The sequence below is a fragment of the Condylura cristata genome, unplaced genomic scaffold, assembly GCF_000260355.1.
Source record: "Condylura cristata isolate star-nosed mole 26May11 unplaced genomic scaffold, ConCri1.0 scaffold00019, whole genome shotgun sequence".
Lineage (NCBI taxonomy): Eukaryota > Metazoa > Chordata > Mammalia > Eulipotyphla > Talpidae > Condylura > Condylura cristata.
The window spans coordinates 32,390,230-32,415,037 of NW_004567120.1; the positions used below are offsets into that span (position 1 = coordinate 32,390,230).

At 35.2% G+C, this 24,808-nt stretch overlaps 1 protein-coding gene across 1 annotated transcript in view; it reads left to right on the plus strand.

Moving 5' to 3' along the window:
- Window positions 1-24,214, plus strand: part of HPRT1 (hypoxanthine phosphoribosyltransferase 1) — a 30,467-nt gene extending 6,253 nt beyond the window's left edge. Inside the window, exons 2-9 of the mRNA XM_004685824.2 lie at window positions 465-571; window positions 1,648-1,831; window positions 10,934-10,999; window positions 14,977-14,994; window positions 18,330-18,412; window positions 22,487-22,533; window positions 22,703-22,779; window positions 23,558-24,214. Coding sequence (XP_004685881.1) covers window positions 465-571; window positions 1,648-1,831; window positions 10,934-10,999; window positions 14,977-14,994; window positions 18,330-18,412; window positions 22,487-22,533; window positions 22,703-22,779; window positions 23,558-23,605 — 630 coding nt within the window. The 3' untranslated portion in view covers window positions 23,606-24,214. The remainder of the gene's footprint in view (window positions 1-464; window positions 572-1,647; window positions 1,832-10,933; window positions 11,000-14,976; window positions 14,995-18,329; window positions 18,413-22,486; window positions 22,534-22,702; window positions 22,780-23,557) is intronic.
- Window positions 24,215-24,808: the final 594 nt, after the last annotated feature.

Genomic DNA, 24,808 nt, shown 5'->3' on the forward strand with positions numbered 1-24,808 from the left:
ATTTGAGATGAGGGGTTATTTGGATTTGGGATAGGAAACAGCCATTTTTCTTGTTCACTGTGATGTTTTAAATTACTAAGTTATTGTGTATTAAAAAATTTTAAGTAAGTTTTCAAATATGCAGAATTGGAATGAATGATATAATGAATATCATACTCATCACCATGTTTAAAATATCAAAATTTTGCCACATTTGTCTTAACTCTTTCAGATTTTTTTCTTTTTGCTAAACTACAGGAGATTTCATTTCATGGAATTTAACTTTTACAACTTTAACTATTAATCTCTAAAACATGTAGTTGATTTCTTGTATAACTATAATTAATTATCATGCCTACAGATTTACAGAAAAATTCTTTATATCTCACTCTGAAGATCTCAGATAGGTTAATGTTTTTCAGTATCTAAATCCTATCAAGTATTTGTGCCCTGAAATCTTACACTGAAATATATTTCTTTTTCAGATTAGTGATGATGAACCAGGGTATGACCTAGATTTATTTTGTATACCTAATCATTATGCTGAGGATTTGGAAAAGGTGTTTATTCCTCATGGACTAATTATGGACAGGTTAGTAAGGTCTTAAATTGAAACTTTTGATTTTTTTTTCTGTTAATTTCAAGTGTCAGCAATTGTTTTTAGTATTTGAAAATATGAACATAAACTAGAGCAGCTCCTTAAATAATAGATACTTTCTATTTTCAAAGCCCTTGTTACCAAAAAAGAAGAATACTGGCTTGTTAATTACCCCATATAAGTCATGGTGCTCTAGGAATCTGTGGGGGAGTAGAATAAAATAAACCATGAAGGGAGATTAGAAGAATGGACTCTAGTCACTTTTCTTTGATTTTTCAACCCTGAACAAGGTACTGGGTTAAGGTAGAATCTCATGAAAACAAGGTTAGATATTGATTATTAGGCACATCTAGGTTGAAAATTTCCCCTAAATGAGGTGCAATGGAAAAAAAAAAACCTTACTTGGTGTTTAAATGCTTGCATTGTGTGTCTGGCTATTGTATTCTTGATTTTTAAATTATGATATTTAAAATGTGTGTTCTAAAATAATCTAACTACGGAGGCTGTAAATCAGAAGGGTAAAGTTCTTGCCTCTCTGCTTTCTATCTGATATATTACCTTTCTATATACTGGCTATGCACATGTACTATATGCAAATATACAGATGTAGTCTAACATAAAAATATGTACTATCATATAGATCTAAAATTTGTTGGACTTTTTTCATAGTAGTACGTCCACAGCTATCCCTTATATTTTAAAGGATGTATTGCATTCCATTTTCTGGGTGTACCATAATTCATTCAACTAGTCCTCTATTGATGGACATATAAGTTACCTCCATTATTTTGCTTCTACAGATTTTTCTAGAAGGGAGCAAACATTCTTTTGTATGTTTTGGACATTTCCTTAACTTAATTTCTGAATCAAGGGGAAGATGTTCGTTGGATGTTTTAATACTATAAAATTACCCCCAAAAGGTTGCAATTTTTTTATATCTCTATGAGGCAGAAATATACTTCATGAGGTCAAAGAATGTGTTTAGTGGCAGTTTGATGCATTAGGATATTTGTTATAAAGTCTCAATATATTCCTATTATGATAATCAATTTTTTATTTTATTTCTGCAGGACTGAGCGACTTGCCCGAGATGTGATGAAGGAGATGGGAGGCCATCACATTGTAGCCCTCTGTGTGCTCAAGGGGGGCTACAAATTCTTTGCTGATCTGTTGGATTACATCAAAGCACTGAACAGAAATAGTGATAGATCCATCCCTATGACTGTAGATTTTATCAGGCTGAAGAGCTACTGTGTAAGTATATTTAATATATTTTTAAATAACAACTAGGTTTTCCTGTAATTTTCTATAGACTCTGTACATGTTCATTTCTCTTGGTGACAATGAGGTTTTTGATGTATTCATTTATCACCAAGTGAATATTACCTTTTTTCAAATAGATATATATTTATTGTAAAGGTTTCTGTTTTATTTGGATTTTTTAAAACTCCTTTCAAGAATTGCTGTTGAACTTAGGGGTTACTTTTTTGACTATACTTACTGGTGACAAATATCTTCTCAGGATTGGTTGGTTTGTCAAGGGTTTCATAGTCATGGAGTTAGGTCTTCTATTAAATAGGTGAGTAAACCACTTGTTTCCTAGAAAGCACATATGGAGTGAGAGCATTGGCACGCGGAAGAAATCACTTTTTGTTTACAGTTCCTGCGCCTGTGCCACACAGTCTCAAATGAGTGATAATTTTGACATGATAAACAATATTGACGTGGAGATGAGCCACAATAAGTGTGATCCTCACATAAAAATTTCTTTACCAAATTTTCTTTGATCCTATAACTGTTTGCTTTTTGTTAGTTCAGACTTTGTTTCTGAGTATGTGCTGACATGTAATTCCTGTGAGTTACTACTTTGCTTAATAAGAGAATTTCTCTAGTATCTTCATAATTTAGAATTAATGTCTGGTCTTTGCTATTCCATGAAATCAGTTATTATGATACATCTTTGTTGAAACATGCCTATGTTTACATTTTTATTGTGAATAAAACTTTCAACCTTTATTCTCTCCATAAATTGTTTATTTGAATGACCCAAGACTTTGACCTTTTCAACATTTTCATCAGTCCTGTTGGTGACTAGGCAACCATTTGAGTACCATCAGACTTTTCCCCTAACTCATTAATATCCTTTATGTTCATACATCACACTAGTATTTCATATTTATAAGCTCCTTTTACTTTTTCAGTCTTGCTTTTATTAAAGATGTTTAAACACAAAATTGGAGGTTTTACTCAGAATTAAATCTGTATGTATACTTTTTTTTTCTGGTTTACACTAACATTTAATTCTAGCTAGTATTGCTATCACTATAGTTGCTCAGCCTTTCAGGTATTAATTCTTAGGTTGGGAACATGGTCTTACAGTCCATGATATGATTACTTTTTGATCTTAAGCACCATCTCCTTTCATATATCAATTTTGTTACTTATGACTATGAAGTCTACTTTATTCCTCTGAGGATTTGCACAGAATGTTCTTTCTTTGGAAATAAAACTCCTTTAAAAATGAGGGGAATTAACTTTAATATTTTGTCTTTAAAAGCATTTTATAGTTACAAGCATAATTTGAATCAGTAGAAACACTGACTTTTTTTTATTTTACAAAAGTTTATTTTTACATCATTTTGTACATTTTTTTTTCCATCTCAATTGTAATCCCCGCGGGTTTCCCATCACCAAATCACCCGTGTGCCATCACCAAAATCCCGTGCATTCCCCCCCCCCGCCGTTTTTGATCACATTCCCCACTCCACCCCCGCAAAATTTCTCTGGTATATGGTTGTTCATTATTTTTGTTATTTTCTCGCCTGGTCCATTATACTCCTGCTATGAGTGAAACCATCTGGTATTTTTCTTTCTCTTTCTGGCTTATCTCACTCAGCATGATCTTTTCCAGCTCCATCCAAGTTGCTGCAAAAGACATGTGTTTCTCTTTTTTGGTTGCTGAGTAATATTCCATTGTATATATGTACCACATCTTTTTAATCCAGTCATCTACTTTTGGGCATTTGGGCTGCTTCCATGTTTTTCCAATTGTAAATAAAGCAGCAATAAACATGGGGGTACAGAAACACTGACATTTTTTATCCCATTTCCATTTTTCAGTTTTTAAACTAATAGTTTTAGTTTAAGGTCTTACAGGTTTATTAAGCTTAACTCCTCAAATAATAAAAGCATGGAATCTTAAACAAACGCAATTAAGTTGATTTTCACATAGAGAAAAATATATCAGTTGTTTCATGTGAAATCCTGAGTTGATTTACTGCTAAACAATAGAAATTAAGATCTTCTATAAACTTTCTGTTGATTTGAAGTAATGTTTCTACCCTATTTAATATTTCTTAGCTTGTCATGGAAAATATTCACATATACATATTTAAAAACAAGCAAGTTAATTTCATAAAATTATAAAATGGAAATTTAAAATTGTTCGCAGCAGTGATGGTAGTACACTTTTACATGCTTATCTTGACCAGTTTTAAATAGTAAATTAAATGCCGACTGATCTGTAGTAATCCTAAAGAAATGCTGTTTGAACTATTAAATATCCCCAAAATATATAAAGAGCAACAACTGTTTTTCTTAAAAATAAAATTTGAATATATTTTACTTGAAAGGTACATGCTTATTATAAAAGCATACAAGCACAGAAAATTATAAAGGAATTAAGTTATCTTAATTTTCACTACCAGTTTTCAATAGTTCAAAGAATTTTTTTCTCTGTATATACACATGTGTTATAGATTATGTGCTCTCTTAAGTGTTTCTGCATAAATTAGCTCATTTATTATAGGCGAACAGTGTTTCAATTGGTAAAGCTTCTACTGGTCTTCTTATTACCTCATTATTTTGTTGGCAGACTTTACTGTCACGACAGAAGTGGCAAGTAGGTCCAGGCACCCTTTTCATGTAGGAAGCACAGTGACAGAGTCCCACCACTCACCTCTTCATTTTGGCTTTGCCCCAAAAGTAACAAATGTACTTGGCATGCTGGCTGATTCCAGTTTTTTTTCACCATTTTCCTCAGGGAGGCGCTGTAATGGGTCCTGTTTTTACCAACCAGTCAGACCTTCTTAGTACCTTTATCTGTGTGTCCAAAGGCAGGATACTATTGCTTACTGCCTACCCGGGAGATGGCCTAAGAGTTCCAATACAGTATTTCATTAAATTCAAGAGACCACTGATTTTAACATGTATTATTACCTTTTTTAAAAGATTTATTTATTGGCCCTCCCTGGTGGCGCAGCGGGTTAAAGCACTACGCTAAGAAGCCAGAGCCAATTCCTCATTAGTTCGATCCCCACCTGCCCCGGAGGTTACCATATGGCGTGGCAGACCTCTCTCGACCTGGCCGCTGCTCCCCTCAGCAGTGTGTTTCTTCTGTCTGCCTGTTCTGCTCCCCGCTCTGTGTGTGGTGGATCCTCTGACCATCCCTGCACCTCTGGCCTGTACCCCAGTTCTGTATCCATAAATAAGTAAAATAAAAAAAGGATTTATTTATTTATGCATATAAGAACTGAGTTCTAGGTCAGAGGTGGGGTGGTGAAAGGATTCACTGGTGACAGTGAGGAGCAGAACAGGCAGTTGCCTGAAATACACTGCTCAGGGAAGTAGTGGGTGAGATAGGAGAGGTCTACTATGCCCTGTGGGTAGCTCCCTGGCTGGGGATTGAACTAATGCCACAGTAGCTTATGATAGCTTGATAGCACTGAGACGTTAATCATTGTGCTATCGAGTCCCTTATTATAATTTTTTGTACCATTATTTTTTTGTAATTATGAAAACACTGTCAATTTTAGTGGTAAGTTGCTTTCAATTGTAATACATCCACTTCAGAGATTAAAATATCTCTGAATGAGTATCTTAGAACAATTACATGTGGTACTATATAGTCAATGATCTTTTTTATCCCTAAGGGTCTGTGATAGTCAGAAAAATGAAATAATTCATAAATATGCAAATATGCTTTCCCCACTATAAGTTTAATTCTGTGGTAATTTCTTTCCCCACTAAAATAGTTTAATAAAGAAATGATGCCTTGGGAAGAAAAGTTGTCAAAGAAGTAAATTTTTGTGGAAATATTTTTGTGTGGGCCTTACGTAAAAGGGAAATTAGCCTCTTTTGTAGTGTGTTCAGACTAAATGGCTTATATTAAAGTAAAATTGTTTTGAGCATTTGCACTCTTATAGAAAACCTTTTTTTCTTAGTTACAAATTACTACCTTCCCATATATTGGAGAACCATGAAGTATGCAAAGGGACTCAGTGACTTGCCCAAGATCATACAAGTCTTCGGTTTGAATCCAGGCCATTAACTCTGTATTCCCTACTAATCAGTGGCTTTGCCTGCAAATAGGATTTATTTTTCCAATTATGGGATTTTTCCCCCCTCAGTTGTAGTCAAGATTCATAAAGTTGTAATTTTTGGTCTTGATTATGGACATAATTTGATTATGCTATCTGTTTAATATGTCAAAGATACTCCATAGTAATTTGTAATTTTTAAGAAGGTAGCTGAGTGATTTATTAAAGAAAAATAAGAAGAAAATGCATTTCTTAGTTTCTCTTCTTACAAAAGTCCAATAGGTTTCAGTCTGTTTTCTCTGCATGGGAGTTGCTTTGAGGTAAGCATTTCCCCCCACCCCCCCCCCACGAGTTGAAATTTAATTCAAGGTAAGGTATCACTTGGTTTTATTGACAAAAGCTTATTTTTACAAACTTATTTCTATCACAAGTATATTGATTCATGCATTTCTTCTGCTTATTGAATTGAAACTATAGAATTTGTTCAGTTTAAATCGACAAGAATGAGGATGTGTATTTTTCATGGTAAAGGAAACTAATAAAATTAGGGTTAAAAGTATACTTTAATGCCCTGGCCTGTGGGTTTTCAGTCAGGAAACTGAGGTTTTTTTTGTTTTTTTTTTAAATAAACTCATCGATACTTAGAACATAAAGGAAGTGTTTGTTTCTGTGAGAACACAAATTTTGTAAAGGAAATCAATTCACTCAGGAAACACAGATCAGTCATCTTGTATAAGCAAGGAACTATCTCACGCCATGAAAAGCGGTACTATTGAACATAATTTATTTCATAAACTCCTAATCCTGAACTAGATCTAGAATGAAAGCATGAAGGTCTGTAAACAGGGTACTTGAAAATACCAGCTATTAAGGCAGCACTAACCCTTCAATCTTAGATACTAGGTTGTGATGAAAGGTATCTTTGATTTAATTAGGTGCTGTTGGAGACAACATTCTATAATGATGGAAATGTTCTGTATTTGTGCTAATATAGCCACTAACCACATGTTGCTTGTCAAGCACTTGAAATATCTTGTGCAACAGCAGAACTGAATGTTTTTATTTTATCTAGTTTCAAGCTATTTAAGTGTAAATTACCACATGACCTTGTGGCTGCTGTATTAGATAGTACAGGGGTTAGGTCATCGATAAAGGCCTTGCTTCAGCAGCATGCTTTAAAAAATGCTTTAAAAAACACAATAGCCTTTTTTTTTTTTAAAAGCAGTATGTTCTTTTGTAAGAACTCAAAGTACAAGTGAATAAATTAGCTTATTACCTGGGTGTATTTTCTTCCAGGCTTATTTTTTTATGCATATATTTTTAGCAAACCAGGTCGCTATGATTTTTCATCTGAGAGGCAGTCTGCTTCTAAATATGATTCTGATGTTCTCAATTTTGTTGATATTTAGAGTACAGGAAAACTGTTAAAGGTCAGAGGGTGGTTGAGGTAATAGTGTGAAGAGAAAATGTGATTCAATGTGGTAGACTTGGGGCCTCACTGGATGTTGAGGGAATGGCTGTTCCCTAAAGTTCCATTCTAGTGTCCTGAAAGAATGATCTAAAGTTCATTACAAAAATCAGGCTAGATAGTGCTAAGCCACAAAGTGCTAAGTATGAACTTCCTACCTCTGTATTACGCCTTATCATGCTCTCTTAGGAACCCAGCATTTGTGATTGGCTTCTCTGTAGCCTTCTTTTAAGGTTCCAACTTGCTTGTTCCAAGCAGTTTTTTTGCAGTTCACTTGTTACATATTTTATAGAATTTTTGCTTACTCCTATACTAAATTCCAGTTTCTTGTTGTTATCTAGAGGTTTTCAAAATTCCTAGGGATAAGCAAATAAACAAAGTTCCTCATTACCCTTCTCACTCCCCCCCCAACTTGAGAAAGGTAGACAAAATGAAAATACAGGTATGTGTTTATAAACCCAAAGATTTTCTCTGGGATTTTATGTAGTGGACAGTTACTCTTCAGTTAAGAACAGAAGGGCTTTCGGAAGAATGAGATGAGATGGGACGGTAGAGAAGAAGGAAAAGCAACACTAAGGTGGGTGGAAGTAGGGGACACTCACCTTTCCTATGCTAGTCCTGTCATCTCAGTAATGTAATGAAACAGGTATAAATTGAGGAACTAGTTCCAGGCTGAAAGGAAGGGGGGCATAAGGAAGGAAGCAAATCCCTCTGGTGGAGTAATTGATGCATGGATTCCATTTGCATGCAGTTTGGGCACTTAACACCTGTATTCTTGCACAGTGAACTGTAACCTTCTGAAATGAATCTTTAGTAACCTCAATTTATATTTCCATGAAAAGAAGCCTCAAAATAGACTTAAGATAAAAACCTTGGGGTGAAAAGGAATATGGAACTTAGAGCTTCAGTGTTTTGCATACTAGGAGTTCTCATGTCTGTTACACTGTATTAATCTTTTAATTATAGGTTATCATGACTACATATACTGTAGTTCTCAGACATTTATAAGAAAGGGTCAATTGGAGTTGGACTGTAATATCAAATTACTACAGAAGATGTCGCTATTTAATTCTATTTACAGTGTAAATCTACTGTAATTCACTGATATAAAGCTTCAGGTTTTATTTATATTTTTTAATACTAATCTGATTCTATACGTTTGAAAAGTAAGAATTTTAAGTTAATTAAAATTAAAGGATATTTGTGATTTTCTTAAGTAACATTCAAGGGTTTTTGCTGTCAGAAGTCACACTGAATGGTTTTGGACCTTTTTTTTCCCCCAGAAACAACACTGCATACAGTGTTATCTCAACATACATATGGAGAAAATAACACAAACAACAACATATAAAATTAAAGTCTTTTCCCCCCATTGCTATTATAATTTTTTTAAACTAGTCAACAAAAGCGGTTTCCTAGGCAGCACATTCTGTTAGTGTTTTTTTTAATTGACATTGTTATGTCAATGTGTGTAGTTTACTAGATTTTTTTAATAGATGCATATTAAGTTTTCAGTGTGCAGATGCACTTAAATTTAAGTAGTTCCCTATTAAAATATAGTTTAGTGGACTCTCCCTGGTGGCACAGTGGGTTATAACACCATATCATGAAGTTCTCCAAAGCCACTGCAGCATGAGTTCAATCTCCAGCCATGGAGATGACCCAGATGGTGTGGCAGACCTCTCCTGACCTGCCTGCTGCTCCCCTCAGCAGTGTATTTCAGTAGATCTGCCTGTTCTGCTCCTCACTCTGTCTCTGGTGAATCCTCTTACCCACCACACCTCTGGCCTATACCCGAGTTCTGTAAGCATAAATAAATAAATATTTTTTAAAAATATAGGTTAGTTGTCTCAGCTTTACTATAAACAGTTGAGAGAGTAAACAATTATATATACCTCTGTGTACTTGTATTTTCCTAGTACTGATTCTTGGAGGTGGGATTACTGGGGCAAATGATGTGGATATTTCAATGTTAATAGGTATTGCTATATCATTTCCTTAAGAAGTTGTACCAGTTTATATGCTCATCAGCAAGAGTGCGTAACTTACCTTACTTTTGCCAACTTATATCATTAGGTCTATATTTTGCAGCATAAAAGGACTGTAGAATCACATTATTTTAGTATTTGTTTCTTATATTGTGAATTACCCATTTGTATCAATTCACTGTTTTCCTATCAGGTTCTTATTGTTGGATCATAGTATATAATAGGATTATTTGTTACAGATCTTTTCTTTCAGTTTGGGCTCATGTTATGCCTAGGTTTTTATCCTTTTTTAGAATGTGAACATATTCTACATTTTTTTCAGTCTGCTTATGGCTTTATTTTTTACATTTAGATTTTAATTCATCTGGAATTTATTTGTATATATGCTGTGAGGTAGGGGTCATACTTTATTTTTTCCCCAAATAGATAACTAGTTTATCAAACCCATTTATGGAATAATTCATCTTTTCCTTACTGACTTCAAATACCATTTTTATCATATACTAAATCCTGATATATTTCCAGGTCTGTTTCTGGACTGTATTGTGTTCCTTGATCTCTTTATCTGCTGTGCTAGTGCAGCATTCTTGTAATTGTAGCTGTATAGTATGGTTTGCTCTCTGGTAAGGCAAATGTAAGTTCTTCCAGTTATCTGCTCTTTTACCCCAATTTTCTGTCTTAAATCCAGCATAGCCAAATTATGATTATTATGTCCACCAGTTACTGTGGGTATAAATCATTTTCCTTTCTTATAAGGGTTTCTACTGGATTCTGATGATAGCAGAAAACTAGGAACCTAAGAAATATGCCTTAAAGGACTACTGATCAGACCTGATTTCCTAAGACTAAGCAGAAGACGACTTGGGCCTGAGCTAGACTTTTCAGAGAAATGGTTTTGGGGATGATTGTGATAAAAATCAGACCTTGCTACTTGCTTGACTCCAGGACCAGACCCTGACACCCGTCATGCTAATAAGTCCCCTCATGGTTCAGAAATGACCATGTGTGAAGATGGATGACTTTGATGATACTACTCACTTGAAAAGGGTGTACGCTATTTTTCCTTAAAACATGAAGTCGGTCCTCCCTGGTGGTGCAGCAGGTTAAAGCACAGCACTGAGAAGCTAAAGCCACTTCCGCATGAGTTCGATTCCCGCCTGCCCCGGAGGTGACCACATGGCGTGGCAGACCTCTCCTGACCCGCCCGCTGCTCCCCTCAGCAGTGTACTTCGTCAGTCTGCCTGTTCTGCTCCACACTCTGTCTCCGGTGAAGCCTCTCATCACCCCTGAGTCTCTGGCCTGTACCCCAGTTCTGTATACACAAATAAATAAATCTTAAAAAAAAACAAACATGAAGTCAGTAGTGACTGATTAGGAATTTTTAATTTTTACTAATCTCTAGTTGAAAGTTACCTAGTTGTTCATTTCTGTAAACATACTTGCTATAATTTGTATCATTTAGAATATCATAATGACATTAGTTATCTAACTTCTTAAGTACTCTAGTTCCCTTTGATAATTTGAGGTGTAGGTACATATAAGGATATATGTACTTAGATCTTTCTTCTCTTTTTTTCACTAGAATGACCAGTCGACAGGGGACATAAAAGTAATTGGTGGAGATGATCTTTCAACTTTAACTGGAAAGGTGTGTATCTTGAGGGAAAAAAGGCACTTATACCACTATGCTTAGAGTCTATGAGTAACAGTGCACTTTCCATCAGTCATTAAAGGATAGTTTTCATAGTTACCTATGCACTTAAATTGGGGTTATTTGACCCTGGGAAGCAATCTAATGTGCATATGGTTCCTTAAGTCCTATAGCAAGGAGGTAGCAGAATCTAGCCTTAAACTTAAGTGCTCATATTGTCACATACTGCTATCTGCATCTTTGAGAATCTAATTTGGGGTCCCTCAGAACAGTTTTTTAAAAAATAGACTCATAGTCTCTTAAAAAGTATAGAAGAAGTGGCTGAAAGTGTGGGTTCTGGAGCCTGTCAGCTTTGGTTCACAGTCTGGCTCACTGAGTACTTCCTAATTGTGTGACCTTCAGTAGGCTATTTAACCCCCTGTCACCCTTATGTAAGGTGGGGATGCTACTGGGAGTTAAGATTAAGTGAAATAATGCATATGGAGCTTTTACAATAGTTTCTGGCAGTTAGAACACTAAATGCATTCAAGCATGCTGTTATTTTAAGAAATCTTGTAGAGTTTGTAAAGTATATCAGAATGTAGACAGCTGGTTGAGGTAGTAGAGAGGAAGGACTATGCTGTAGAACTATGGGTGCTTTGATGGTGGTTATGCTGTGGTGACATCTGAAGGGGGAAATCCTTTCAAAACATTAGCAAGGATATAAACCAATAGTACTTCACTAAACTAATAAATAAAAACTTAAAACTATAAAGAAAAAAAGATTTTTTAATATTAATCTTCTGATACATGGAAATGATTTTTGATTACACAGTGATAAATGACAGAAAGCTATGTTTTTAAATATATATATATATATACACGTATGTATATGTATATATAGATATATAATTCTTCATTTTGTACATTTTTTCATTTTGGTTGTAATCCCTATGGACTTCCCACCACCAGTTCACCCCTGTGCCATCACCATAGTCCCGTGTGCTCTTCTCATCCCAATTTTGGTCCATCTCCCCCCTCCACTCCCATAGAATGTCTCTGGTTTATAGTTGTTTGTTGAGTTTAATTTTTACTTTATTACCATTGGGTTTTTTTCCCCTTATACTCCTGCTATGAGTGAAACGATTCAATATTTTTCTTGCTGTTTTTTTTCAAGCTGTCATTTATTTATTTTTACTTACATACACTGTGCCAAATAGAAAGGCATAACCTCGTGATAGTTTCGCAGCAATCCTGAGGTGTTGATGCTATCCCCATTTTACAGATCAGGAAACTAAGGTTGAAGGGCTTTTTCAGAATCATAGTGGTAGAGTTTGAATTTGAATGTAGGTCTATTTCCAAAACTTTTCTTCTGGCTTAGATTTTAATGCTACAGCTTTCTTCAGTATCTACAAGGAAACTTTTACATACAAGACTTGTGTCGAATTCTGTGGTCCCATGTCAGGGTCATGCCCAACTAATGTTTCCTCCTCAACATCTTTGAAAAATTCAAAAGGAGAAGTTACAATCTGCTGGCTCTTTTCCTTCCTATCCATTCTATACACCACTGCCTGACCTGTCCTCCTTCCCTTTTCTTTTGCTTTGCCCATATTTAGAAGTCATTTGAAGCCTTTTATTTTTGTTACCAATTCTTACTGCTGGAAGCAATCTTCAGAGTCTTTTTGTAATTCATTTGATTTTGCCTTTCCCACTTAGTGGCCCTGCCATATGGTGTAGCCCTCTGATCTTAAAAAGTATCCTTTTAAAAATAACTTTTCAACCAGGGAGAAAATAATAATAATAACGAACAACTATATACCACAGACATTTTACGGAGGTTAATTGGGGAATGGGATCAAAAATGGGGGGTAGAGTGCACTGGACTGTGGTGATGACACATGGGTGAATTGGTGGTAGGAAGCCCATGGGGATTACAATTGAGATGCAAAAAGGCACAAAATTGCGCAAAAATAAACTGTTACATTATTAAAAAAATAAATTTCTTTTCATGATAGTCATGTTAAAGCCACATATATTGGGTGAAGCTCTTGGGGTAAGATTGTAGGTTATTTAGACTTCCATCTTTGGGGGGCACTATCTGTGCAGAGATATATGTATATAAATACTTTGCCCCCTTTTACCATTGTGGTTCAGAATATGGCCTTTGAGCCGTAGGAATACCTCTTCAGATTTCTACCACTTGATTACTTTTATGATTTTAGGCAAGTCTTTGAACTCTAAGACTCATTTTGTAAGGATGTAGCTAGTTTACATAAAGTAATGGTGGCAATGCTCATTCTTTTATTTTTAAAACAGTATTGAGGTCATATGCTAGGTACTATAATTTTGTATTGGACAAATATCCAAAATCTCCACAGTTATTTGTATAAACTGTCTCATAATAGTAGAAAACTATGAATATGAGTTAATCAGTGTTGTGTAGCTAGTTAATATTAGAGCTAAGGCAAGAACCCAGTGTCTCTGTGCTGTTTTCACACTATAATTCTGTTCATCATTGTAAATCATTGCAGCAGTGAGCCACAGTTAACTGATGGAAAAATGTTACCCTCCTGATAATGCTAGTTAGGGTAAAGAAAATGTTGAGATAGAACCTCATAGTAGGTAGTGTAACAATTATTAGCCCACTGATTGATTAGATTCAATTTTACCAAAGATTTAGATTGAATTATCTATGAAAAGAAATGGGGTGGTTAAGATATGAAGATGGAGGGAACTGACTTCTTACATATCTCATGCTATGCTGTATTACTATTACCTCAGTTAATCCTCCTGAGGTTAATGCCCTATAAAGAAGATAATTATCCTGTTTCTATAAAGAAGGAAGTAAAAAAAATCAAGTTCATTCAGTTAGTTATCGAGCCACAGTTTGAACCAAGAAAAGTCTAACTCTAATCTTATACCCCTTGCATGTTACTGGCATTCATTTGAACATGACTTTTAAATGCATTATTATATGTTTAGTTTAATTAGGATTAAATGGAGTCTCATAAAATTAAGAGACATATTGTTCATTTGCTGTATACCTTTGGATTGGCCCAGTTTTTTTGTCTTTTTTTTTCTTGAGTTCCATTTTGAATAATAAGTTATTTTTTCCTGCCTGTACAATAGGCTTCTAGTAGGCTATAGTTGTCTATATTTACTTGTTCACTAAGCTGTACTGGTATTTCTTTCTTACAACCAAGTGAATTAATCTTATGTGTTCTACCTTGGTAACCACTGACTTAGAAGAATATATAGAACAATAAAATTCTGAAGCCTATAGGTATATGACAGAGAAATAAGAACTACAAATAATCAGTAAGCATGAATCTTCTGTGACAATGATTATAATCACGGTGTGAAATGCTACCTCATTCCAGTAACTAGCATAACAGCAGATAGGACACTGCTTTATTTTGGAGGTAATTGTTAGACTGTATTTTCTAAGATTTCTTCCAACTATAAAGTTCTAAGTAGAAACCAAGTAAGAAGCATTGGTTATAATTCTTTAGTCCAAAAATATGATCATATCCAGAAAATGCAAGTTAGTTTCAACTTAATGGAAAAATGGGTTTTGAATTGGATTCCATATGGTAAGTTAAGTGCATAATAGTGAAATTTCTCTACAAATTATACTTCTTAGAATGGTAGGTTCGAAGACATATAGTTGAAGTTCCTTGTTTGACACATGGGAAACTGAGACCCAGAGAATTTTGATGAGTTGCCCAAGAATAGATGTCTCTTTAAATAATGAAAATTAATCGTTAAATGATTATATATGTCAAATTTCATTTTTAAAAATTCCATTGCAGTGAAAATTTTATATTAAGGAGTACTAAATTCTAACAGATGACCCACTTGTTTACATCAAAGTTTGATATAGTAAAATACCCTAAGAGTTTGGGTAATTCCTTATAATGTTTTATGATATGATTTGATATATGATTGTAAACACTGACTCATTGTACTGATTTTTGTTTCTCTTTTCCTCCTAGAATGTCTTGATTGTTGAAGTAAGTTATACCTAGTTTTAATATAGTGTTTATGATTTCATAACTTAGTATGCACAGTCCTGAAGGTAAGTCAGGGAAGCCAAAACCTGCTCATCAGTTTTAATGGTGGATTTATGTTATGTAGGAATGAGATTTTTATTTTGTAAAAAAATACATCCTAATTTATTTTTACTGGTAGTAGAAACATTTTGGTATACTTCTTAGCCTTCTCTTTTTGGCTTGAATTTTTTTATTTTAAAACACGTGTCTTGCTAAGTTGTATTTTATGCAATATTTATTGTTTTTATTCTATTTTCTACTTGCTATTATATCCTTCAGTATTTTGCATGTAACAACAGCCATTTTATTGAGCATTCCCTTTGTGCCAGGCACTATTCTAAGTGTTAAAGAAATAAGCAGAGAAGTTAAGCAGTGTTCCCAAGATTGCCATCTAGTAAGTGAAAAGATCAGAATTTCACTTCCTTTAGCTTACTGGTTCTGACAGTGTGATCTTTAGGCCAGGATCAGCCAGGATCAGCCAGGAACTTGTAAGAAATGCAAATGACCTACTGAATCAAAAAAAAAAAAAGCTATACTTTTACCATCTGCATAATGCTGATGCACACTCAGGTGGAAAAACTCTTGAATTACTCTTGTGGTCTTCACTTATAAGTCACCTTCTCATTTGGTCTTCCCTAAAATCTTGTGCCCCTTCCTCTTCCATACTTTCCCCCCTTATCACTTATTACTGTCTTTTTGTCTGTAATCACTCTTTTATATTTTTATGGGAGACTAAATTTCTAAAGCATAGCTCTGATATGCCTCCTGCTGAGCTGTTATTTCTCCCATTCTTTAGTCTGAGTTTTCCAGTGTGGCCCCCATCATAACCTTACCACCATCTGCATTCTTCAGTAGCTTCCTTTCATGGTCTCTACACTTTGTACTTTTCCCAGAGCCTGTACCTCCATTTTTCTTTCCCTGTCTTTTTTTTTTTTTAAGATTTATTTAGTTGTGCATACAGAGCTTGGGGTATAAGCCAGAGGTGCAGGGATGGTGAGAGGAGTTACCAGAGACAGAGTGGAGAACAGAACAGGCAGATCGACAAAGTACACTGCTGAAGGGAGCAGCAGGCGGGTCAGGCGAGGTCTGCCACGCCATGTGGGTCACCTCTGGGGCTGGGGATTGAACACTCACTGAAGTGGCTGTGGCCAGCTTGCAGTGCTGCATGCCAACCCGTTGTACCACCAGGGAGGGCCCCTTTCTGTTTCCTTTTTTAAATAATTTTTTGAGATATAATTCACATACCATACCATTCCTTATTTACATTATACAGTTCAATGATTTCTATTCACTGCATGTCCATAGTTCATTGTAGGACATCTTCATAACCCACTCCCCATTCTCCCTTCTTCCAGCCTCTAACAACTACCGGTCTACTTGACATCTCTAGAATCATGCAATATATAGCTTCTGTGACTTGCTTTTTCACTTAGCTCAGTGTTTTCTGCATTCATCCATGTTGTACTGCTGAATAATATTTCATTGCAGGAATATACAACATGTAACTGTTCACCAGTTATAGGCATTTAGGTTGTTTCTGCTGTTTCCTCCATGTTTTTTTGCACCTGTTATGCTCTTCCCCCCTTTCTCTTATGTTTGAATCTTTTCAGATCTAGCTCAAAAGCCAACACCACTTCTTATTCCTCAATTCACTTGGATCTTTCACATTTACTTTTTAATTATAAAATACTTTGAGATCAGGAAAGAATATACCTAACAGCCATGTACCTACCACAAACTATTAATATTTTTTTGCCTTATTTGCTTCTAACCTCAGAGTGATTTTAAGAAAATTAAACATCATAGTATAGCAAAAGCTCCATTCTTTATCAGAAGTATAACAACTGAACTTAATATCATTCCCATATATATGTGTGTGCATATATATGTATAATAGTTCCTATGCCTGTCTTTATTTATACTTCTGTTGTATGTGTGTACCAGTGTAAAATATATTTTGTTATAATCAGCAGTAATCCCCCAAATCATTTTTGTTATTGTTTTTTAAGAAACATCAGATTATAGATTAAAAAATAAATGACATTGTTCCCAGAGACTTTATATCTATGAACATACTCAGGAACTGGTTGCTCTTTTCCAATGTAGATGATTCATTCATTCTACTTAATAAATTGGTTCATTTACCTTAGGTACTGCTACCTAACACATGCATTTTATTATCTCAGTTTCTGTGAGTCAAAAGCCCAACTACTGTCTAGCTGAGTCAGCTGCTTGTAGGTCTAATCAAGCTGAATCAAGGCTGTGACATCTTGCTTACCTATGACTCCCAGCTCTTCCAAGTTCATCCTGGTTGATGGCAGAATTTAGTTTGTATAGTTATAGGGCTGAAGGACCCATTTTTTTTGTCTGTTGGCCAGAGCTTGCTCCCAGAACCTAATGACTGTCCTGTCTATTACATGGCCTTCTCACTTTTTGGTTGAATTCAACACCAGTAGGAGGATCTTGTGTAACATAACTCAGTGAATCATGGAAGAGGCTGTCTGACCCATTTTCACAGATTCCACTCACACTCACGGGGAGGCATATGCTGGGTGCGTACAGTAGGGGCAAGAGTGTTAGGGCCATTAGACTTCTGGCTGCCACAGGCCAGAAATCTGCATTTTGACAAGTCTGAGCCCTAATGTTTCTGATGACTCATAGATCCCACTTTGTACAGCACTGCTTATACCATTTGAAGGACTCTGTTGAAGAACTTTGGGGTTGTGGCTTAAGGAATATTTTTCCAATTAGAGATGAGTTTGTTTTGAATAGTTTCCTGCTTTTAACTAAATTGGCCCAGAGTCACTTTCATGTAAGATTGTTTTATATAGTAAAACCATATTAATTTGGATATTTTTAAGATAATATAAAGCATTGTTTCTCAAAGTATGATCTGTTAACCTTGGATAGTTGGGAGAAGAAGATCCCAATCTTGAACTTAAGGGGGAAAATATCTAAAACACCTTTTACAATGAAGGGTAGAACCACAAATCTAATAAAACACATACGTGTATACTTGCACATATATTTTTAAATTTGCTGTCATTGACCTTTTAGTATCTATAAAATCTAGTCCTAAGGAAGTGGCATTCCTACTGTTTACTCAGAGCCAGATGATTTAGATTCCAGGATATCTCAGTGTATGAATTATGATGAGAATTACTGCTGTGAGAAAATTGGCATTACTCCAATTTACATGGGGTTTTGATATTTTGTGTTTATATAATGACTAAATTTAAAGCTATGATGGTTTTATTTACCATTTAAAAATGTGGTTTTTTTGTTTGTTTTGAAAGGATATAATTGATACTGGCAAAACAATGCAAACCTTGCTTTCCTTGGTCAAGCAGCATAATCCAAAGATGGTCAAGGTTGCAAGGTACGTATGACATTTTGTCATAGGATATATTTTTTCATTTGAAAAGCATTAAGCAATTGCTCTTTTGTAAGGGTAAATGTTGTTTTCAAAAAGTATTGTGATGTCAAATAAGACTCAGTAAACATCTTTTGTATTTCTCTCTATGCTCTGGGGTTTTAAATGTCAATCTACTGTGGCAAATATAGTTTACTCCTCTAGATATTCTTTTGTGCCTCTTTCCTAGAATATACTGTGGAATTGAGATGGACATCCTAATGAGAGATGTTGCGGGGGTGTGAACTACCCAAAGAATACCTAGGCCATTATTTTATTGGTGGAGTGACCTATGTTGGTCCTCCTCCATCTTTATTCCTCATCTCTTACTCTGCTCCCCTGCAGTGAAATTTTAGTTTCATACACGTTTGTGTATCTTTATGCATGTAGTGTTTATCTGTATTTTATAAATAGAAAGTGTAAGTATAAAGCTTATTCTTTTTATTCAATGCCAGGATAAGAATGGTTATATCAGTTTTTTAACTTAAGAGTTAAATTGAAAATTAACAAAACTATTGCCTAATTGAAAGGTAAAATGTTTCAGCCACTCTAGAGATGGTTTGGCAGTTTCTTGAGTAACAAAACATGCAACTACCTTATGACCCTAACAGTTGCACTACTGGACATTTATCCCAGAGAAATGGAAACTTTTGTCCACATAAAACCAATTTGTAGTAATCCAGAACTGGAAAAATCAAACTATCCTTCATTATGTGAATGAGTAAAGTCCATTCGGCAACTAAAAAAGCACATAATGAGCATGTAGCCACCTGAGTGAACCTCAAGGGAATTGTGCTGATAAGAGCCAATCTCAAAAGATTACATGCTATATGACTCTATGTATACATACACCTTTTAAAATGACAAAATTATGAATATGGAAAACAGATTGGTGGTTGCCAGGGGTTAGGGAGTGATAGGTAGATATGGCTGTGTATAAAGAGGTAGTAGGAGGGACACCATTTGTGGTGGCACAGCAGGTTAAAGTGCAGCACGATGAATCTAGTGCAGCCACTTCATCACAAATTCGATCCCCGGCCCTGCAGGTGACCTGACTCATGCCAGGGTGGCTGGCGATAGCTTGATAGTGCTGAGACTTTAACTCCTGTGCCACCAGGAAAGCTCCTACATATATATATATATATATTTTTTTTTTTAAAGCCATCCCAAACTGATAGTTATTAAGCAAGAGTCAACAGTTGAAAATGAACTAATTTCTAGACATTCATTGAGAATGTGACATTTCCCCCCATAGTACTTCATACAGTAATGATGTAGTGAATACGTATAAACTGAGGATCAAAATATTAACAACATTCTCAAAGCAGTAAGCTATCCACAGGCTGCCTCACAATACAACTCCTTCCAAAATGGACCAGCTGATAAGAAAGTCCTCAATTATAGCCTCTTCATCATAGTGTTGTGTAGCACCATAGTGTTGTGTAGCACTGATCCTGCATATGTTTCTTGTATCTTCATGAGTTCAGCGTCAGTGCTGCTTATGCGCTACTCTAATCCCACCAAGAGAAATTAAATACTAGAGAATAAGGTTTTGCTAGGTAAGGTTGAGTTGAAATGTCTTAAACTCTTCCCCTTCTGCTGAGAACCAGTTTGGCTCTCTGTGCCTTATGGCCATTGTTGGGAATGTATGGTCTAGATGATAGCTGAGGCTCTTCCTGCCCCATTTCCAGTTTGCACATTCCAGGCAGAGTAATAGAGTGAGCAAGAGCTATGGACTTGGGGTTTCAGTCTAGCATTTGTCTCCACTTACCTAAGAAGCTGCTCCACATATAACCTCTCTGGGTGTTTACTCACTTTTATGCAGGGGTGATTGCTCTGCCTTGCTCTTAGAGGGAAGCTGTGGAATTCAAGGGAGATAATGTATTTGAAAGTACTTTAAACTTGAAAAGTACTGCTGACTCTTAAAATGTAATAAATCTAGTAGTGAGCAGCTGCTTAATTGTGTCTTTTAGAGTGTAGGAAGAGTAGTAAGATCTTTAGCATATTATGTGTAGCTGGTTCAGGAAATGGTTATCCAATTTTTAAACTGAGATACAATTCACATAACCCAAAATCCACTCTTAAAAGTATACAGTATATTCTCAAAGTTGTGTATCAATCATTGCAACCTAATTTTATAACCTTTTCATCAGTCCCCAAAGAAACCTTCTATCCATTAGCAGTCACCCTGTACCTCAGCCCCTGACAACCACTAGCCCACTTCCTACAGTCCAGACAGTCTCTTGATTTGCCTAATCTGGACACTTTTTGTAAGTGGACTTATAATATGTAAACCTTTACATCTGGCTTCTTTGACATGACATATTTTTAATATTTTCAACTTGAAAATATGTCAAGTCAAAGAAGCGTTATACTGTATATCAGCACTTTATTCCTTGTTATGGCTGAATAATATTACATTGTATGGTTGAACAAATTCCATTCCAATGGATAAATTTATCCATTCCTCTGCTAATGGACAGTTGACTTTATACTCCTTGGCTTTTGTAAATAGTGTTGATATGAATATTTGTATATGTTTTTGTCTGAATGCCTGTTTTCAGCTCTTGGGTATATGCCTGGGAGTTGAATCACTAAGTGTCCTATGGTATTTCTATGTTTAACATTTTAAGGAACTGCCAGGCTCTTTAACAAAGCTTCTACACTATTTTTTACATTTCCACCAGCAATATATGATGGTCCTAATAGCTCCATGTGTTGGCCAGTACTTCTCATTGTATATGTGTTTTTTTTTTTAATTTTTAATTAAAGCCATCCTAGTGGGCTTGATATGTGGTTTTGATTTACATTACTCTGATGATCAGTAATTTTGAGCATATTTTCTTGGCTTATTGGTTGCTTGTATATCTTCATTGCCGTGATTATGCATCTAAATTATGGGAATTGCTTCAAAGATGAGTTAAAATCATGCCTTAGCAGGTGCGACTTTATTAAGCATTCATACTTATGGGCATATGAGGTGCTGAGTCACCTGAACTTTTAGTGCAGCTTGCACTGAGTTTAGTCATACCTTTTCTTTGGTGTTCCTGAGTAAGTTCAGGCAGAGGGATGGCTTTTTCTATGATTGGTTTGTTACTTTTTTTCTCAATGGAAATTGAGTCTATGTGTAACCTCTAATTAATGAAAGAGAATCATAGGGGATTTGTTTCCATGAGCCCTTGGAGTCTACAGCTTAGGCGAGTGGTTCTCAACTTGGGCCTCACATTGAAATCACTTGAGCATTTAAAGAAACAAAAACAACCAGTCTGTGTCCTATCCCCAGTGATTCTGATGTAATTGTCAGGGGTGTGGCCTGGGTATCTGAGTTTTATTTGTTTTTTAAAGCTCCCAAGTGATTCTGATGTGCAGCTAAGATTGAGACTCATTTCAGATTCTTTACAGCTCTTTATATTTACCTAGGAAGGATGAAATCATAAATTTTATTGGGACAGCCTTTAATGCAAGTAAAGGCATTCCAAAGCACTGACTGTAGCTTTTTTAAATGGCTGAAAATTTTCAACAGGAGGCATTTAGGCTACAAAATTAGTTTTGTTATTGTTGACTCATCTCCCCTTAGCTTTTGCTCTCAAAAATAAACACTAGCTCTTTTATTTAGCATGCTAGTTATATTTTAACCCAGATTTCCTTTTTGTAAGCCACATCTGAAAAGTCTTAAAAGGTGATGTTCATCCTTTGTGGCTTAGGGAGTTTATTTTCAGATTTGGGACTGAAAACACTTACCTTTTCACCTGTGCTTACTTGGCTTTCCCTACCCATTCACTCTCCTGATTATATCTGCCTTTTGATGGTGGGATGGTAGTCATTGTGCAGTTCTTAGAACAGTCCATTGTGTTGAGGTAGAGATCAACCGAAGGGCCTCATCTGTAGTGGGAATTAACTGCTGCCCCTGACCAGTGATTTAGCTTTGTTTCCTCCTTTCTTTGGGTGTGTTAAAAATGCGAATGAAACTCTGTTGCAGAACATTAATGGTCTCTTTTGTAATGTCCCCATATGTCACATGTCACATTTTGTAATTAACAGCTTGCTGGTGAAAAGGACCCCTCGAAGTGTTGGATATAGACCAGACTGTAAGTGAATTACTTTGTGTCAGTCGTTTAACCAAACACAGACAAGTTTTATATGAAATGGTTTGGTTAGTTCAGAGAAAATTTGCAGAAAATGCACATTTGCAAATACTGTATTTGAAAGTGATGTTTTCTATATCTACATGATGTATTTTGATTTTTTTTTTTTTAGTTGTTGGATTTGAAATACCAGACAAGTTTGTTGTAGGATATGCCCTTGACTATAATGAATACTTCAGGGACTTGAATGTAAGTAATGTTTCTCTTTCTCATTCTCATTTTTCAGAACCCATATAAAGATTTACTAAAGAGAAGAATTGTTTTTTCTTTCCAGCACCTCATAATTTGAACAGACTGATGGTTCCCATTAGTCACATAAAGCTGTAGTCAAGTGCAAACGTCCTTAGAGCTGGAATTTGGCCAGACTAGGGTGACACTTCTTGCTGGCTGAAATAGTTGAATAGCTTTAAAATAACTGTCCCATTATTATTTCAGATGATAGATAAGGTTGTAAGTAAAAAATGAATGAATTACTTGAAATCTTTTAATTCCCTGTCCTTTGAATGCCTGCCTCCTATTCTGGAGAAGGATTCCCAAGGATGAGTTTATGAACACGCATGAAGATTAAGATTGCACAAACCTCATATATATATTTTAAAACACCTATTTATTTTTGCATACAAGAGCTGGGGAACAGGTCAGAGGTGCAAGGGTTGAGAAGACTCACCAGGCAGATTGAGTGAAATACACTGTTGAGGGGAGCAGTAGGCAGGATAAGATAGGTCTGCAGTGCCCTGTTGGTCACCTCCCTGGCCAGGGATCACACTCCCGCTGCAGTGGCTGCGATAGCTTCATAATGCTGTGCTTTAACCTGTTGCACCACCAGGGAGGGCCCTGCACAGACATCTTAATAAATAAAACCTGGCGGTGTAATGCTATTTGTGTAAGATATGCAAAATACTGCTCTTGCCTTTCATTTCAAAATACATTTTTCTAATGTGAATGTCTGGATTTTTGTTTTTAATAGCACATCTGTGTCATTAGTGAAACTGGAAAAGCCAAATACAAAGCGTAAGATGAGAGTTCAAGTTGAGTTGGAGACATCTGGAATCCCATGAAAGTCACCAGTAAAATTATCAAATGTTCTAGTTCTGTGGCCAGCTGCTTAGTAGAACTTACTGCATGTATCTTCTATGAGTTTTGTCTGTTACATGTTTTAGAAATGTCCTTGCTGCATTCCTGAACTCTTTAATTTACAATATGTAATATTACACTGTAGACTATCAGTTCCCTTTGGGTGGATTGTTGTTTTATTTTTGAATGGAAACTCTTTTAAGTGACACCACTGTTGAATGAAAATATTTAAAGAAACATTTAAAGAGAAGATATATTAGTTTTTTAATTGGCATTTTAATTTTTATATATTCAGGAAAGAACAGAAGTTATTGAATATTGTTAGTTACACACTACTATGTGTTTCAAAAAGTAATAAATAAGCAGTCAATTTTCACATTAATGACAGCATCTAAAAGGTATTGTTATGTTGGATAAACCATATGTCCTAGAATTATTTTGGTAGTTTTTAAGTAGTATTAACTGTATTTTCCTGCTTGTTCAGATTATTTCCAGTGAGTCTCTGTCAACATTTCCTTTTAAATATAGGTCAATAAATTCCAAAAAAATTTTACCACATTTTAGATTCTCTAGTGTAAAAATCCTTAAAATAAAGACTCTCTTTAAAAGAAACTATGAATACATATCGTTTCTTTAGAGATTAAGCTAGTGTAGAGTTCTGTTGGTTACCTTTTCCTTGTCTGTTAAGTTTTAGTAGCTAGTTTAATAGTAATCTTTATCAAGCACAGCAAATAAATGATTATCTGGTAAATGGGTTGGTGGAGCTAGCAAAATTCTTACTTATTTCACATGGTATACTTTATTACATTTTCCCATGCAGACATAACTTGGTTTTCTCTTGCAGTTCTGTTAGTTAAATTGCTTTGATCAGTTTCATAGGCATCTCATAGTTTGTTTTCAGACATAAATTGTTATTTGTGTAGATAATATCTCCAAACAACAAAACCTTTTGTTTTCAGGGAGTAAGAAGAAACGTTTTAAATGAAAACTTTGATTCTTTTTATGTTTCAGGTAAGGTATTATGTAGCAACCTTGGTAAATATTTACTGGATAAATGATGGAAAGTTAAATAAATGTTTGAAAATTATACCCAAATTACCTAGCATTAGAGGCAAAGCTTATATATTTCCAGGCTAAGCAATAA